The sequence below is a fragment of the Astatotilapia calliptera genome, chromosome 3, assembly GCF_964374335.1.
Source record: "Astatotilapia calliptera chromosome 3, fAstCal68.1, whole genome shotgun sequence".
Taxonomy (NCBI): Eukaryota; Metazoa; Chordata; class Actinopteri; order Cichliformes; family Cichlidae; genus Astatotilapia; species Astatotilapia calliptera.
In genome coordinates this window covers 47,225,155-47,239,611 of record NC_137424.1, presented here as the reverse complement: position 1 = coordinate 47,239,611, position 14,457 = coordinate 47,225,155, and the positions used below count along the sequence as shown (strand labels likewise).

General features: G+C 40.3%; 1 protein-coding gene and 1 long non-coding RNA gene across 2 annotated transcripts in view; one reads left to right on the top strand and one right to left on the bottom strand.

Moving 5' to 3' along the window:
- The window catches only part of LOC113014184 (uncharacterized), a 45,499-nt gene extending 31,455 nt beyond the window's left edge, over positions 1-14,044 (bottom strand). The window contains exons 1-10 of the mRNA XM_080295521.1: positions 14,024-14,044; positions 13,843-13,878; positions 11,688-11,871; positions 11,484-11,565; positions 8,949-9,136; positions 7,639-7,707; positions 7,429-7,479; positions 7,266-7,331; positions 1,397-1,520; positions 832-1,124 (exon numbers count right to left, since the gene is read on the bottom strand). Coding sequence (XP_080151647.1) covers positions 832-1,124; positions 1,397-1,520; positions 7,266-7,331; positions 7,429-7,479; positions 7,639-7,707; positions 8,949-9,136; positions 11,484-11,565; positions 11,688-11,871; positions 13,843-13,878; positions 14,024-14,044 — 1,114 coding nt within the window. The remainder of the gene's footprint in view (positions 1-831; positions 1,125-1,396; positions 1,521-7,265; positions 7,332-7,428; positions 7,480-7,638; positions 7,708-8,948; positions 9,137-11,483; positions 11,566-11,687; positions 11,872-13,842; positions 13,879-14,023) is intronic.
- Positions 24-561, top strand: LOC145425444 (uncharacterized). Its single transcript, XR_013906131.1, has 2 exons — positions 24-310; positions 396-561. It is a non-coding gene; the product is annotated as an uncharacterized LOC145425444 (long non-coding RNA).
- Positions 14,045-14,457: the final 413 nt, after the last annotated feature.

Genomic DNA, 14,457 nt, shown 5'->3' with positions numbered 1-14,457 from the left:
TTGCTCCAAAGGGCACAGCTGTCAGGGTCCTGGGACTGGGCGACCCAGGATCCCTGAGCAGTCATGTATTATATTATTATTATTGCTGTGTATTTTGGTGTTGCTCCCCCTTCCCTGTGCTTGTGTATATGTGTGTGTGGGTGGCTGAGCACTTGTTTATAGGCGGCGTCAGGCCTGGAGGGTGTGGCCCTGCAAGGGGACTGGCCACACCCGAAGCCACACACCTGCTGCTGATCAGGCCTCGTCGGGGGAGCTACTTAAGAGAGTCTTGGAGCTCCCACCGACGCGGGATCATTGCATGAGACTCCACGTTAGTCACCCTGTCTAAGTTTAGTCAGAAAGTGTATGCCTGCCATTTCTGAGTGTCCTGACAGCTGCGCTATTGTTTCCCGCAGGAAGAGCGTGGAAGGCACGGAGAGCAGCGAGCACCGGGGGGTGCTGACACGGGAGCAGAGAGCACACGGACTATTCACGGGAGACACGACACGGGAGTCTGGGAGAACACGGGGATTTATTGTTACGTTGTTTTCACTCTGTAAATAAACACTGTTTGTACATAGAGCTCCGCGCCTGGGTCCTCCTTCCCCACTCCTTCCACGGTGTGCCATGCCATACCGTGACAACAGCAGCCTCAGAGAAAACAGAACGAGGCATCTTCAACATATGTTCATACAAGGCAGCTCAGAATTTTATCTGGATATGTGGGTTAACTCTGCAAAGAATTTTCCTCACATCAGCAGAGGTCAGACAGAGAACCTGGTCGTTATGATGGGGGTTGGACTTCCTCACCAGCACATCATTCTGGGGATCAAACCATGCGCTGCGTGTCACCGCTGTCCTGGAAGTGGCTGCGGATTTTTCTGCCATGCGCGCGCTTCGCTGCTTTGATGGTTTGAGACAGTTTGGCCCTTGCTGTTCCCAGGGCCCCCTTGTCACCTGCTCTGAAGGCAGAGTCTTGAATCCTTAGCAGGTCACGCACTTCTGCAGTCATCCACGCTTTCTGGTTGGTCCGTATTATAATATCCCTGGAGTAAGTGACATCATCGATGCACTTCCTGATGTAGCTGGTCACAGATGATGTGTACTCCTCCAAGTTGGTACAGTCGCCATTTGTTGTAGCCTCCCTGAACATGTTCCAGTCAGTGTGCTCAAAACAGTCCTGGAGAGCAGAAAGAGCTCAAGTAGGCCAAGTTCCCACCTGTCTCAGAACCAGTTTGGAGTGTCTGATGAGCGGTCTGTATGCTGGAATTAGCATAATAGACCAGTGGTCTGAGTGTCTGAGGTGGCGGCGGGGCTTTGCTCTCTGCGCGCAGGGAATGTTTGTGTAAACAAGATCCAGCATGTTTTACCCCCCGTGGCAAAGTCAACGTGTTGATGGAATTTTGGAAGGACTGACTTGCGATTTGCGTGATTGAAATCTCCGGTGATAATAAACAGTCCATTGGAGTGTGAGTTCGGGAGCTCACTGATCAGCTCGCAGAGCGCCTCCTTAGTATTAGCGCTGCGTGGGATGTACACTGCTGTAATGAGCACAACAGTGAATTCTCAAGCTAGATAAAAAGGTCTGCATCTAACAGTCATAGGCTACGTCCACATGTACCCGGGTATTTTTGAAAACACAGATTTTTCTATGCGTTTGCACCTTTCGTCCACACGTAAACGGCTTTTTCGGTCACTGAAAATGGAGATTTTTGAAAACTCCTGCCAGGGTGGAGATTTTCGAAAGTTCTAACTGTATATGTAAGCATTTAAACATTGCAGAGAGTAAAATTTACGTGTGGATGAGGAAAACGTCCACACATAAATTTTACTCTCTGCAATGTTTAAATGCTTACATATACACACACAGTTTCTGTCCCTCCACACAGAGGACTCAGTTCTGCTTCTATGCGTCATCTTTATTTACTCTTTCTCACCCAGGCTTCTAGACTTCTGATTGGCCAACATTTCAACAGGAATATATCAAAACCTGTTGCTTCGTTTCTGCGTTAAAGTGTGGACGTTTTTTTTTTTTAAACGAAAACGGAAAATCTCAGTTTTGAAAAATACCCGTGTACGTGTGGATGCAGCCATAAACTCTACCAGTGATGAGCAGTAATTACAAGCAAGCACAGCGTTATTGCACCATTTCAAGCTGATATAGACACACAAGCCACCACCCTGAGTCTTACCGCACAGAGCTGCATTTCTGTCTGTCAAAATGTGGTGAGCCCATGTAGCTGAACGGCGGCGTCAGTCCATGTTTCTGTCAAAACAAGGATGCAGCAGTCTCTAAATTCCTGCTGTGTGGTCAGCTGGAGTCGGATGTAGTCCAGTTTATTGTCCAGTGAGCAGATGTTTGAGAGCAAGATGGATGGAAGAGCCGGTCGGCTTGGATTTGCTTTAGCACGGACAGCTTTAGACACCGAGGACTGAGGGCCTGGTTTCGGTAGCGACCCAAGGACGCTCAGCGCTTTCAGCAGTTCCGGGTCAGTTTTTGTGTGATGCTTGTAATTTAGAAGTGTTTGCCATTGGTAAACCCGAACACCGATTAATCTTGTTGTGGTGTCCATGTGGCTCAGAGGTCACGATGAAAAGGCGATAGAAAAAACACAAAAACTGCACTGTTTGGTCCAGAGTGGTTGCTGTGTGCTGTTGCCGCACCGCCATCTCATCTACTTGTAATAATAATACTTGTAAACTTGTAATAATTCTACTTGTTCCCACTGTGTTCCCCACCTGTTTCTACTCGCCTCATATCCTCTTGTAGTTATTGTCTCAGTCTTCCGTCGCTTTTTCAGTTTTCTGTCTCTGTTGTGTATTTGCTAGTGTTCCCCAGATACTTAGCTGTGTGTAGGGCTGCCACAAACGATTATTTTGATAGTCGACTAGTCACCGATTATTTTTGCGATTAGTCGACTAATCAGATCATCATCCATTGGACATAAAACGTACAGCTTATTGCACCAGCAGCATCTGCTCTTATATAACTATCATTAGCTTACAGATTTAAGTGTTTAAGGTCTGTGTTAACTAAAAATAAAGACAAGATGATAGTTATTAAATTTTAATGAAATTTGCAGATTGTTTCGGTGAAATTTAATAAACTCCTTGCTATCTAAAATATAACCGGACACCGGAGTATATTCTCGAGCATCTCACACTTCTGATAATCAGTTGTCTGCTTGATGTTTATTCAGCTGTGTAAAAATTATAACTTTAATCTCAGCCAAACCGATTTACTCAGGAACAAATAAAATACTACAAAAAGCCAAACAATAACATTTTTAAGTTATCTAAGTGACTTATATATGTTTAACCCGAGTAGCGAAAGACGGCGGTGGGTTTGAAAACGATTTGCTGGGAGTCCGGTGTTCTCACCGGCTCTAGTGAGCCTTGCCCCCGGCTAGCTATCGAGCTAGTGGGTAACAGACGTCTCCGAAAACGTCGGAGCGCTTTTGAAAATATGTGGTGTCTTGATAAACTGAGCAGATATTTGAGGTTTACACAGCTACATTCTCGCCTGAAAATATGTTAAACGTTTATTTTGTGACCCAGAAAGAATAATAAGAGTATTATTAAAACTAACTAGCTGCCGCCATTGTTGGAAACTGAGCTGGGCTGCGCTATGAATTCTGGGACACATCTTCTTCTTCTTCTGGGTTTAACGGCAGCTGGCATCCTTGTACATACAGTGCTGCCATTTTCTGTTTCAGTCCGTTATTACACTCTTACTCCTACTACTTATTCCTGCATCTTTTGGGATCTTACAAAGCTTCAAACGACGCGTCAACTATTAAATCAGTCATTGACCATTTCGATATCGACATAATCGTGACTGCTCGACTAATCGTGGCAGCCCTAGCTGTGTGTATTCTAGTGTTCCCTGGATCATTACAACACTTGTGTGTTCATAAGTCAGTTTTCTTAGTATTGATTCCTTTTGGACTTTTTAAACTTGACAGCAATAAAAACTTGTCCTATTTTGATTTTGTCTACAGATGAAGCTCTGTACAGTTTGTAATCTGTCCACTTAAACATGTTTTGTCTGTGGATATAGTTTCATTATTCCTCATCCTGAACAGAACTCATAGACTGGGCAGCTTCGTTCCTCTTTTTAGTAGTCCTGTCAGCAATTTTTCTTTTCGTTTATAAAAATAGAACTTCCAAGCAAATTGTTTCTGTGGGGTACTGTGTGTTTCCCCGTCCTTCACTTGTGAATGTTTATTTGAAGAGGAAAAACCTTCCACGGGACTCCGATATGAAAACATACAAACAGAAATATAATTCAGAGCATGTAAATTGTCTTACAGGCGTAATCAGGTCTAAGTTATTCTCAACAACAAACAAACTACGGTAGGAAAACTGTGTGCCTCTGCAGCGTCTTGGCTCTGATATCCCCCCTCAGCACCGTGTGCACTTATTTGCATAAATCCATGATGCATAGATTTAAAGTATAAACCTAGCCTTTAAAGTGAACATATTCAAAGTTTTACTTTACCAAGCCAAAACACAATAAAATAATTTTAGCTTTACTATAAACATGAACTTACTTATTAAATTACTAATTACCCAAAATAAGTTTAACAGCAAATATAAATTGAACTATATTAACCTGGCTCCCACACTGTGTGTCCTGCTGTGTCGACTTGCCTTTCTTAACCCTTTAAGACCTACCATAGAACCAAGTCCGCCAGAGCTTATATTATATTTTTACATGCTGTGGAGCAATTTTTGGGAGCATTTCAAGTTGCTATACATCAATACAACCATTATAGCCCAGATTTTAATAATATGTATTCATTAAGTGCATAGTAATTACATAAATTGCAAAAAAGTGCAATAAACTACAAAAAAATTGAAAATCGTTTTTGCTTTTTTAACATATATTTGTAGTTAGAGAAATTTAAGAGGCTTATCCCTCAAAACTGTAAATACAAAAAAGTTGCACAAAATAGTTTCCCACCACAGGAAATTTATTTTGAGTGTCTTCATAGTTTTATTTTTGAAATACACCAATTTTTATACACTGCAGGAAAAACGAAAATAAATATTATACTGCAAATTTGCAAAAAAGCAGCATATGCATCAAAATAAACTATTTCCAGCAGTGCAATATGAGTCCTAAGCATCCCAGAAACGACACAGAAAGTCATAAAGTCAAAGATAACTTTTAAAAAGAGCAGTAAAGGCCCTGAGGCCCTGATGGCAAAAAAGACTACATTTCCGCGAAAATGACGTCACTTCCGGTTTCAGGCAGGTAATGGCGGAAATGCAAAAGTTCGCGCTGACGTCTATTCCAACGTAGGAAGTGTTATGAACAGCTGATCGGATCGGCAAAGCGTGTTTCTGGAATATTATGTTTTTGTTCCTGCAAGTGCTTTTTATGCAGTTTTTGCAAAGCTTTATGTGGAAGGAAACCGTGACCTAGGACAAGCTGATAGCATAAGATGTAAGTACAACTCCTCCGGTTTCATATGCAAAAAAAATTTTGGCGCTAGCTTACGTGGTTGCAGTGCTACCGGGATTTAAAAATAGTTACGCAAAACAGAGCGTTCCCGCTCCGATCGGCTCTAAAGGGTTAAGCTTAACATAGTTTCCTTGTGTTTCTCTTCACTTATTACAGCAGTTCTGGTGAAATCACACTTCTTAGGCTGACTAAGGCTGCACAGAAAACGTGACATAGCAGGAGATCAGGGACTGTCATGGTGCTGCGTCTTTAGACCCAGCTTTAAGTTACAGACCAAGATTCGTATTCTTCAGTATCCTGAGTAATTGGGCCTAATTTTTGCTTCATACATTTATGATACCATATTATGTTTTTGTGTTTACACCATCAGGCTATAGTTTAGTTCTTCGTCATAGTTTGTTTATGTTCTGCTTCAGTTTAATCTTTCTTCTGTGTCATGGATTCAGCCAGACGCCTCCAGAAAGACCCTTTATATTGGTTCTGATTAGTATTAAGCATGATTAACTATCACCAACCTACTTAACACTCACACATGATGACAGGCCACAGACTTCCACACTCTTATCTTCCCCACATTCCTGCAGCCAGTCTCACACACAGAGACTAATATGTTGAGGTTGGAGGTGAATGATGCCAGTGCAGGCAAAATCCAGACATTAAAACAATTTTCATTGATCAAACTAGGTTTTCTTGTTCATCCTATTAATTAGGGTCATACTTCAATTAGAATTAAACATGATTAATTATTTGGAGAATAGCATATAGATAAACATATAGATGTTAAGTCCTCGTACTCCACTTTTGAGGGTGTTTCACATACCTTGTTAAGTCTTTGTCTCTGTGGTAGGTGTTCGTTACTCCCTGTTTTCTTTTGGTAACCTTTTTTCTTATATGTTAGTGGTCAGCTTTACTTTCCCCATCATTTCCCCAGTTAGTCCCAGCTGTTCTTCCACCTGTTTCCTCTTCCTACGTTACCTTATATGCATTTATTGTTTGAGTCTCGCCTTGTTTCTTGCCATATTCGACCCTCTTTGGTTGTGTCTTCTGTCTTATCTGTTTAAATTTGTTCTGTGAGTCACAGAGAATAAAACCAAGATTTTTTTTTTTTTTAAAGTTTATTTCCATGTTCTGCATTTAAGGTCCTGCTCTGTCTGCCACACAGTCATCATATGACAGAAACAGTAAACGGATTGTTCTCTTTCTTTAAAAAATGGTAAAAAAAAAAAAAACAACCCAAAAAACCTAATTTTGAATTATAATGAAACACAGATTTGAATAATGAAAAACCTGATTAAAATGAACATTTACAATAAAATTAGAATATTTACAGTATAAGAAATTTTAAAAATGACAGGAGAAAGAAGTATGTACAGTTACTTCAAGTAATCTGATGGATACAAGAGGTCTGGTGTTTGCCTGAATGGGAAGTCTCTGGCAGTGTCACTTTATCTGACATGGATGGAGTGCTGCAAGAGTTTGTCTTTTGGCAAGTGCAGCATCACACAGGGTGGTCTGCAGGTGGTTCTTGTGGAGTCTTCTTTCTTTTCCATTAAATACATTTTCGGTGCTGGCTCAATCGACAATCACATAACAGCTGAAGAGCTGCTGTTAAGATTTTAGAGCTGTGGCTGAATTTGGATTGACATCATTGTAGTCAGAGCTCTCCTCTGGGTCACCACGTTGCCCTGTTGAGGTGATCAAATGAAAGCATTTCAAAACAAACTCCCTCTGTTTTGTCCACAAATGCATTTATTATCAGTGAGAATAATTACCAATGTATATTTTGCATTTCAAATCTCACATTTTGTGCACTCACTTGTCCTGTTAATGACTTCGAGCTGAAACACAGATGTGACATTGGTGTAATCACCTTCTGCTGGACCTGAAATAATAACCTGATTGACTTTCATGTCAAACACAGTTTTTGTATCATCATCCAGCTTCCACAAGCTCTATATTAATGAAAGTGTAAACTTTACCATTTTCAGTGTTTTCACACCTTCTGACTGTCTCATAGACACAACGATCACCTGCAGGTCAGAGAAAATCAGTCACCTCATGTCTGTGATACTAATTTAAACACAAATGTTCTTGCAAATAACATTTATATTAAAAGCTGCAGCAGATGTAACAAGTACAGTCTTGTTGCAAATAGGATCAGAATATTTGAAACTACATGAAAAACTAACCATGAAGAAGAGAGGAGTACACTTGCTGCTGATCTTCATCCCGATTGAGCGTCTGCTCATTAGCAGCACCTTTATTAAAAATTATAAACAATATGTTTGTTTTATGTTCTTGTGGATTATACATTCTTGTGAACAGTTCACACTTTATGACCCTGTGCTGCATCTGTTTATTTAGTCATTTTTAAAAATAAAATATCTAATATCAGAAGAAGAAAAATAACAAAGTCTCACCTTTCAACTTTTTGCAGCAATACAAGAGCAGGAGGAAAATCAGTGTAATTCCAGAAATTAGTCCAACGATCATCAGAACAGGAAACAAAGAGATTTCAGCAGTGGGGACATCTGCTGTAGTTGAGAAACATATTTAAAAAACTGGACTGAATAAGTCTGGACTGGACTATAAGTTATTATAATAACATGAGAGAAACAGATAATACACCAGTGTCTGCCAGGTGCAGCCCACACACTCTCTCCTGTGTAATTTACTCCCCATAGAAACGTTAAGCTTCTGTTTCAAATCATACTTGGGTAATGTGTCAGCATTGTGCTCTTTTTTTTCAGTAATGATAATTATACAGTAGATATTGAGCCAGCCTAGAAGTGGATTCATATCGTCATCTATTCTAAATATTGTATAAAGAACATAATGAATACTGACAAATTGAGGTAATCACTCTAATCCAGGGGTGGCCAGCCCGCGGCTCTTTGCCTGGTTTCATGCATTTTTAACAGAGTGGCAGAGTTTTTATGTTTTTGTTGAACGCATTAGCAAGCCATTCTGCCTTATATGTCAGACGTCATTAGGGCATTTCATAGCTTCAAATCTCCAGCTCCACTTCAGCTGACTCCATGCTAACATCGACCAGGAATTTTCAAAAGGGACTGAACTTCGCAGGCACAAGTTGGCCACTTTGAGAAGTCAGGCAGAAAAGCAGATACTGTTTTTCCAAAAATTTACAAAACGCTCAAAGACCGTAACACTTGCATTGTATCAGCTGGCTTGGAACATTGCACGGGCTAAAAAGCCATACAGTGAAGGGGAGTTTGTTCAAGAATTCCTCAGTGACATTGTTGAAATCTTGTCTCCTGAAAACGACAACGTGTGTCCCGCCACACTGTTGAACACAGAATATCGGACATTAACCTGGCTATTGAATCACAGTTGCACTCTGACCTTCAAGCGTGTGGGTATTTTAGCGTCACATTGGATGAGAGTTTGGATATACAAGACAAGCCTCAGTTGTCTTACATCAGATAATGATCTTATCTATCACGTTTTGTATTTCTTGAAGAAAAAACAATAAACTCACCCCTGTGATCAATCCTGACTGACTGGCTGTCCTCTGTGTAGTAAACTGGGTTTCCTCTTCCTCCTCTGCACCTGTAGAGTCCTTCCTGTGAGACACTGATTTGTCCATTTGAGTGGAAAACTGCATCTTGTGTGGTCAGAGGTTCAGAGGAGTTCTCATCTCTGTACCAGTAGTATTTCCATCCAGATGATGATGATGAGTTCACAGAACAGGTCAGGGTCACACTGCCCGCTACTGGAATGTCTCTCATATCAGACGTTATTTGAGCCCTTGGTTGATCTGCTGTTGAATTTAATCAAAGGGAGAAAGAAAATTAAGCCTGTGTGTGGGGTAAATATATACCACACACAGGCTGGGAACACACCACCCTTATATTATCTGCATATCTCTGTTGTATACATACTGTTCTGTGTCCAACAATACAAATGAAGGACAAACCAAATGTAAATGGTATGAGTACTCTTACAGAGACCTGTGATGCATTTTATTCTTTTAGGCAGCTGTGGCTACAACTGTAGCTGCCTCCACCAGTGTATGAATGTGAGAGTGAATGAATAGTGGTATTGTAAAGCGTTTTGGGTGCCTTGAAAAGCGCTATATAAACCCAATCCATTATTATTATTATTATTATTTTTAATTTCATTATGATTCTTCTTTGGATTTATAAAATAATACTTGTGCTTATTCTGTGTGATTCCTTCTTATTACCACAACAGAAGACACAGAACTTCTTACTAATGGAAGTTTATAATTCCCAGATCATGTAGCAGCACAAAGTAATTTGAAATAGGAACACTTTATTCATTTTTAATTTCAGACTTTCATAAAGCATTTTCATTTGTTTACATTATTTGCTCATGGCAACAGTTTGCTTTGATTAGGAAATACTCTTCTTCCTACATGATCAGAAGAAACAAATCAAATTCAAATTCAAAAATGAACAAATCTCTGTATCTATAAACCTCCTGTTGAACACATACACACTGATATCAAAAACTCACACATCACTGTTTGTTCCATCAATACAACAAAATGTATAAATTTATCTACCACTGCTCATGCAAAGTTCTCAAATAAAGTGTGTGAAAGCATCAATTTCATGACAAAAAATGAAGAAAAATCTTCACACACTTCACCTCGGTTGGCAAAGCAAACCAAAAAGTCAGTGACTAAAAATGTTTATTGATGCCACCAAGTCACTCTCTCTCTAGCATGCCTCATCTCACAGTAATGCAACTGAACCAGGAAAACATTGCATTACAGTGGTGCCTCGCTTAAACGCGGTTCACCTTTCGCATCCTCACTGCTGATTTTTTTATTTTATTTTTTTATTTACAGTGCATTGTGTTCTTCGTCCTAATTTGCTGTAGACCATTGTCAATCAATCTCGTGCCATGTCTCCTGTACAGAATGCATTCAGCTTATCAAATTTAAATAAATCTTCGATCGCTAGCAGTGTGAGTTTTATCCCCAACAAACACAACAATGTTGATGAAACATTTTGCACCGTCATTCTATAATACTGGACTTTTTTTTCTACAAAGGTTTGAACTTTGAGAGTGTTTAAACCAGAGGGAAAGTATGAAAATTTTAATGAGAGAAAAGTCTGAAATGTCTGAGAAAAGTGTATAAAGTGTGTAGTGGGCAGTTTTACAGCCTTAAAAAATCTATAATAATTGTAAAAAAAAAATAAAGCTGAATACTTCATTGATTTCACCCATCAGTAGCTCTATCAATTGCAAAGACAACTTCAAATCAAATAAAAAACATACAAATCTTATTATCTCTAAATAATGGCTAATATAATGTGTGTAACATACTACATCTCTTTGGATTGTTACAATAAACCTGCTCATCATCTGTTCAACTTCTGACAGTACCCGTTACTCTTTGCCAGGGTACGGACATCTACAACAGACAGGCTCAGCCCCTTTCTATAGGTGCAGAGAAAGTGCATAAACAAAAGCACACACCACAAACAACAAAGGTAGCTCATGAATGATTGGCAGGTTCAGCCCACACATTCTGTCCACTTTCTATTCCCACAGAAATGACTTCGGTGTCTGTTTGCAAAAATAATTTTTCTAACAATTTTCTGTTTATGTATTTCTGTCATTATTGTCCTCAGGTGATGGAGCAGCAGGTCAGCATTGGCGTCTCTATACCAGCTGAAAGTTCATGACACAAAGTGGTGACAAACTGTCTACAATGAGGCTACTATCAGCTGCAGCTCTTTGTCTGACTAACAATGTAACATGCTTTGTAGACCATTGAATTCATCCTGTGCTGACCATTATGACATTTGTCAAATGGAAATCACACAACAAACATGACTTACTTGATGCTGACAATGTGAAGGCTTCACTCCACTCTGTTGAAGAATATGAGTCATCTCTGCGTCGACTCTTACACATGTAGTCTCCACTGCTGGACTCAGAAACTCTGAATGTCACATCATTATTGTGTGTCCACTGTGTGGGTGTGCTGGGTCCTCTCCATTCATACTCCCACTCAGTGGTTTCACCTCCTTCCTGCACCTCACATGTCAGAGTGATCGTCTCACCTCTGAATATCTGAGGCCAGTTGGGTTGTTGTTTTACAACAACTTTATTGGAAACTGTTCACACATATTAACAGTTGAGATACAAACAGAAACATGAAATCAACACAGAAAACTCAACATTGTACGTTTGATAATCATGAGTGAATGTATATTTCAAACTAAATGACTGAACTCACAGGTTTTCTCAATGGTGACATCATCACTTATACCAGTGTAGTAAACTGGGTTTCCTCTTGTTCCTCTGCAGCTGTAGATTCCTCCTTGAGATACTCTGATATCTCTGTTTTGTTGATCTCTGATTTGAACTTCAGAGGTTGTTTGGGTTCGTCTGAACCACTCATATTTCCATCCATCAGAGCTCTGCACAGAGCAGGTCAGTGTCACACTGCCCCCTACTGGTATGATTGTTGTTGCTGCTGTCAGTGTGGTCTTGGGCAGAGCGTTCTCACTCCCGAGGCGTAACATGTCGACGTTTTGTCACGTCCCGCGGCGTTCCTGAGGAACGCGAAAGGAGACCTTCGGCGTTCTTATGGTACGCGGCGGGTTATGGCTGCAATCCAGTGCAATGACGCTCCCGCGGTAATAGACGTTCCAGCCCTGTATTCCAGCCCTAAACCTAACCTTATCCCTAGCCCTGACCATAACCTTATTCCTGACCTTAACCAGGACTTTAATGATGTTAAATAGCGTGTTTCTAAGCGATTTGAAGAAAAAGAGCGAACATGTGTAGGTTCAGTCCAGACGGTTCTCATATTTCCTCTTTTTCCGAGGTCGTCATTTAGGAACGTGGTGGGTAGCCGAAAACGTAATATGGTGACGATTTGTCACCTAGCGTAAAATGTTACGCTTTGGGAGTGAGAACGGGTTGTCTTGGGATTATCTTCTGTTATGCCAAACCAGAAAAAACTAAATCAGGTTTTTTTTTCTCTTTCTCTCCAATTACAGAATCATCCATCCACTCTCTTCTACTTATACAATTCACGGTCAACCCACGCAGACATTGGGACACCATTCAAATTACACACAGAAAGGCCCTAGTACCCAGAACCTTCATCTTGTGAGGCAACATTGCTGACAACTGTTTTGACCATGCTGCCTGCAATTGGAAAAAATATTCTCAGTCTCTGGCTCAATATGGGATTACTGTGACAATTATTCAATTTAAAAATCTCTAAATCAGCAGTGTAACAGTTTTTCAGTTGACCTGAAAAAGTCACACTGAATGTAAACTAATACAGTTACATTCACTGCTGAAGGAAACACAATGATGGTTGAAGAGGCATCTGTCTGATTTCAGTCAGCACAATTTCTGTAAAGCTTCTGATGTTTCTTTTTTCTCTCTCTTTTAAGTGAAATTTTATCTGTAATTGATATTATTACACATTAAAACACACACCTTTAGTAATGGTAGATTACGGAGTCTGTCACAATTTTAGCATTGCTTATAATGTAAAAAAGGTAAAATACAGTAATGTAAGTCCAGTAATTTATAATAAATAAGTATTTGCAAAGAAATCATACAAATATGTAGTGGTGATGTTCATTAAAGATTTACCTAAAACAATTACAGAGACAGTATTACTGTTCTTTGTCTAATGTGAATTCTTCCTGCAACCAGAGCACTGATATTCACCACTTTGACCTGCAAATTGAATTTCAAAAAGGTGGATTTTGTTCAGGTTGTAGGGAACAAAGTCTCGACCATCCTTGTTGATAACCGTGGCTCAGGGGGTTGGGAATCGCATCTGTAACTGGAAGGTCGCCGGTTCGATCCCTGGGCTCTCTGTCCTGGTCGTTGTGTCCGTGGGCAAGACACTTTACCCTACTTGCCTACTGGTGTTGGCCAGAGGGGCTGATGGTGCGATATGGCAGCCTCGCTTCTGTCAGGAGGCAAGCTACAACCGTAGCTTGCCTCCATCAGTGTGTGAATGTGAGAGTGAATGAATAGTGGCATTGTAAAGCGCTTTGGGTGCCTTGAAAAGCGCTATATAAATCCAATCCATTATTATTATTATTATTTTGTATTCCCAGTCAGTGTCTTCTCCTTCATTCATGTCACATATGAACATAGCAAATTCTTGGATGAGAAAACTGGACCATCTGGGTTCAATATTTAGCACAGCATCTAGATTCAAACACAGCCACACCATTAGAAATGTAAAAGATGTTTATGTAGGATGTAGGGTCTGCATGTTCATAAAATAAGAATTATGCCGAGAATTAAAAAAATAAAAACAGAATGGAAATAACTTAAGAATGATGCAGTATGTCAAAATTAACCTTTGCTATAGAAATTATTAAAAAAATGAAAACAAAAAACTGTTCAGTCACCTTGAGCATGTCCAGTGCACAGGAGCGTACAGAGCACTACAATAAAGACAGATACTTAAGACATTATCAAACTAAAGACACTCAAATATTGCATAAATAAAACAGTGCTGATAATGACCCACAGCTTTTTTTACATCTTGGCTCATGTGATGAGGCACATGATCCATAGTGAGTTAACGACCTCCTTAAGCTGGGCTTGCATCGTGCGATTTTTGGCCCATTTTGGGCCGATTTTTTAATCGTACAACCGTTTAGGTGATCGGCCCGATTTTGGCCTTCATCATGCATCGTGTATATGTGGGGTAACAAGAAGCAATTAACACCTCACGACCAGCTCCCGATCATCAATCGCTTGGTCGGAAGGATTTCAAACCGGTTTGAAATCCTCATGACCGTCGTGAGGATGTCACCGCAGCTGCTCACACTGCGCACGCGCAAACACATAAATGTTGGTGAAAAAGACGGAACAGCACAGCAGTGCAGCGTGTGATCTGGACACAAGCGATGGAGACACTTGTAGAACTTTGGAAAACTCATCCGAGCCTTCAAAATTATCACGACCACAACAACCGTGAAAACAGTTGGATTTACATTGCTGCTCACTCACAGCTGCCT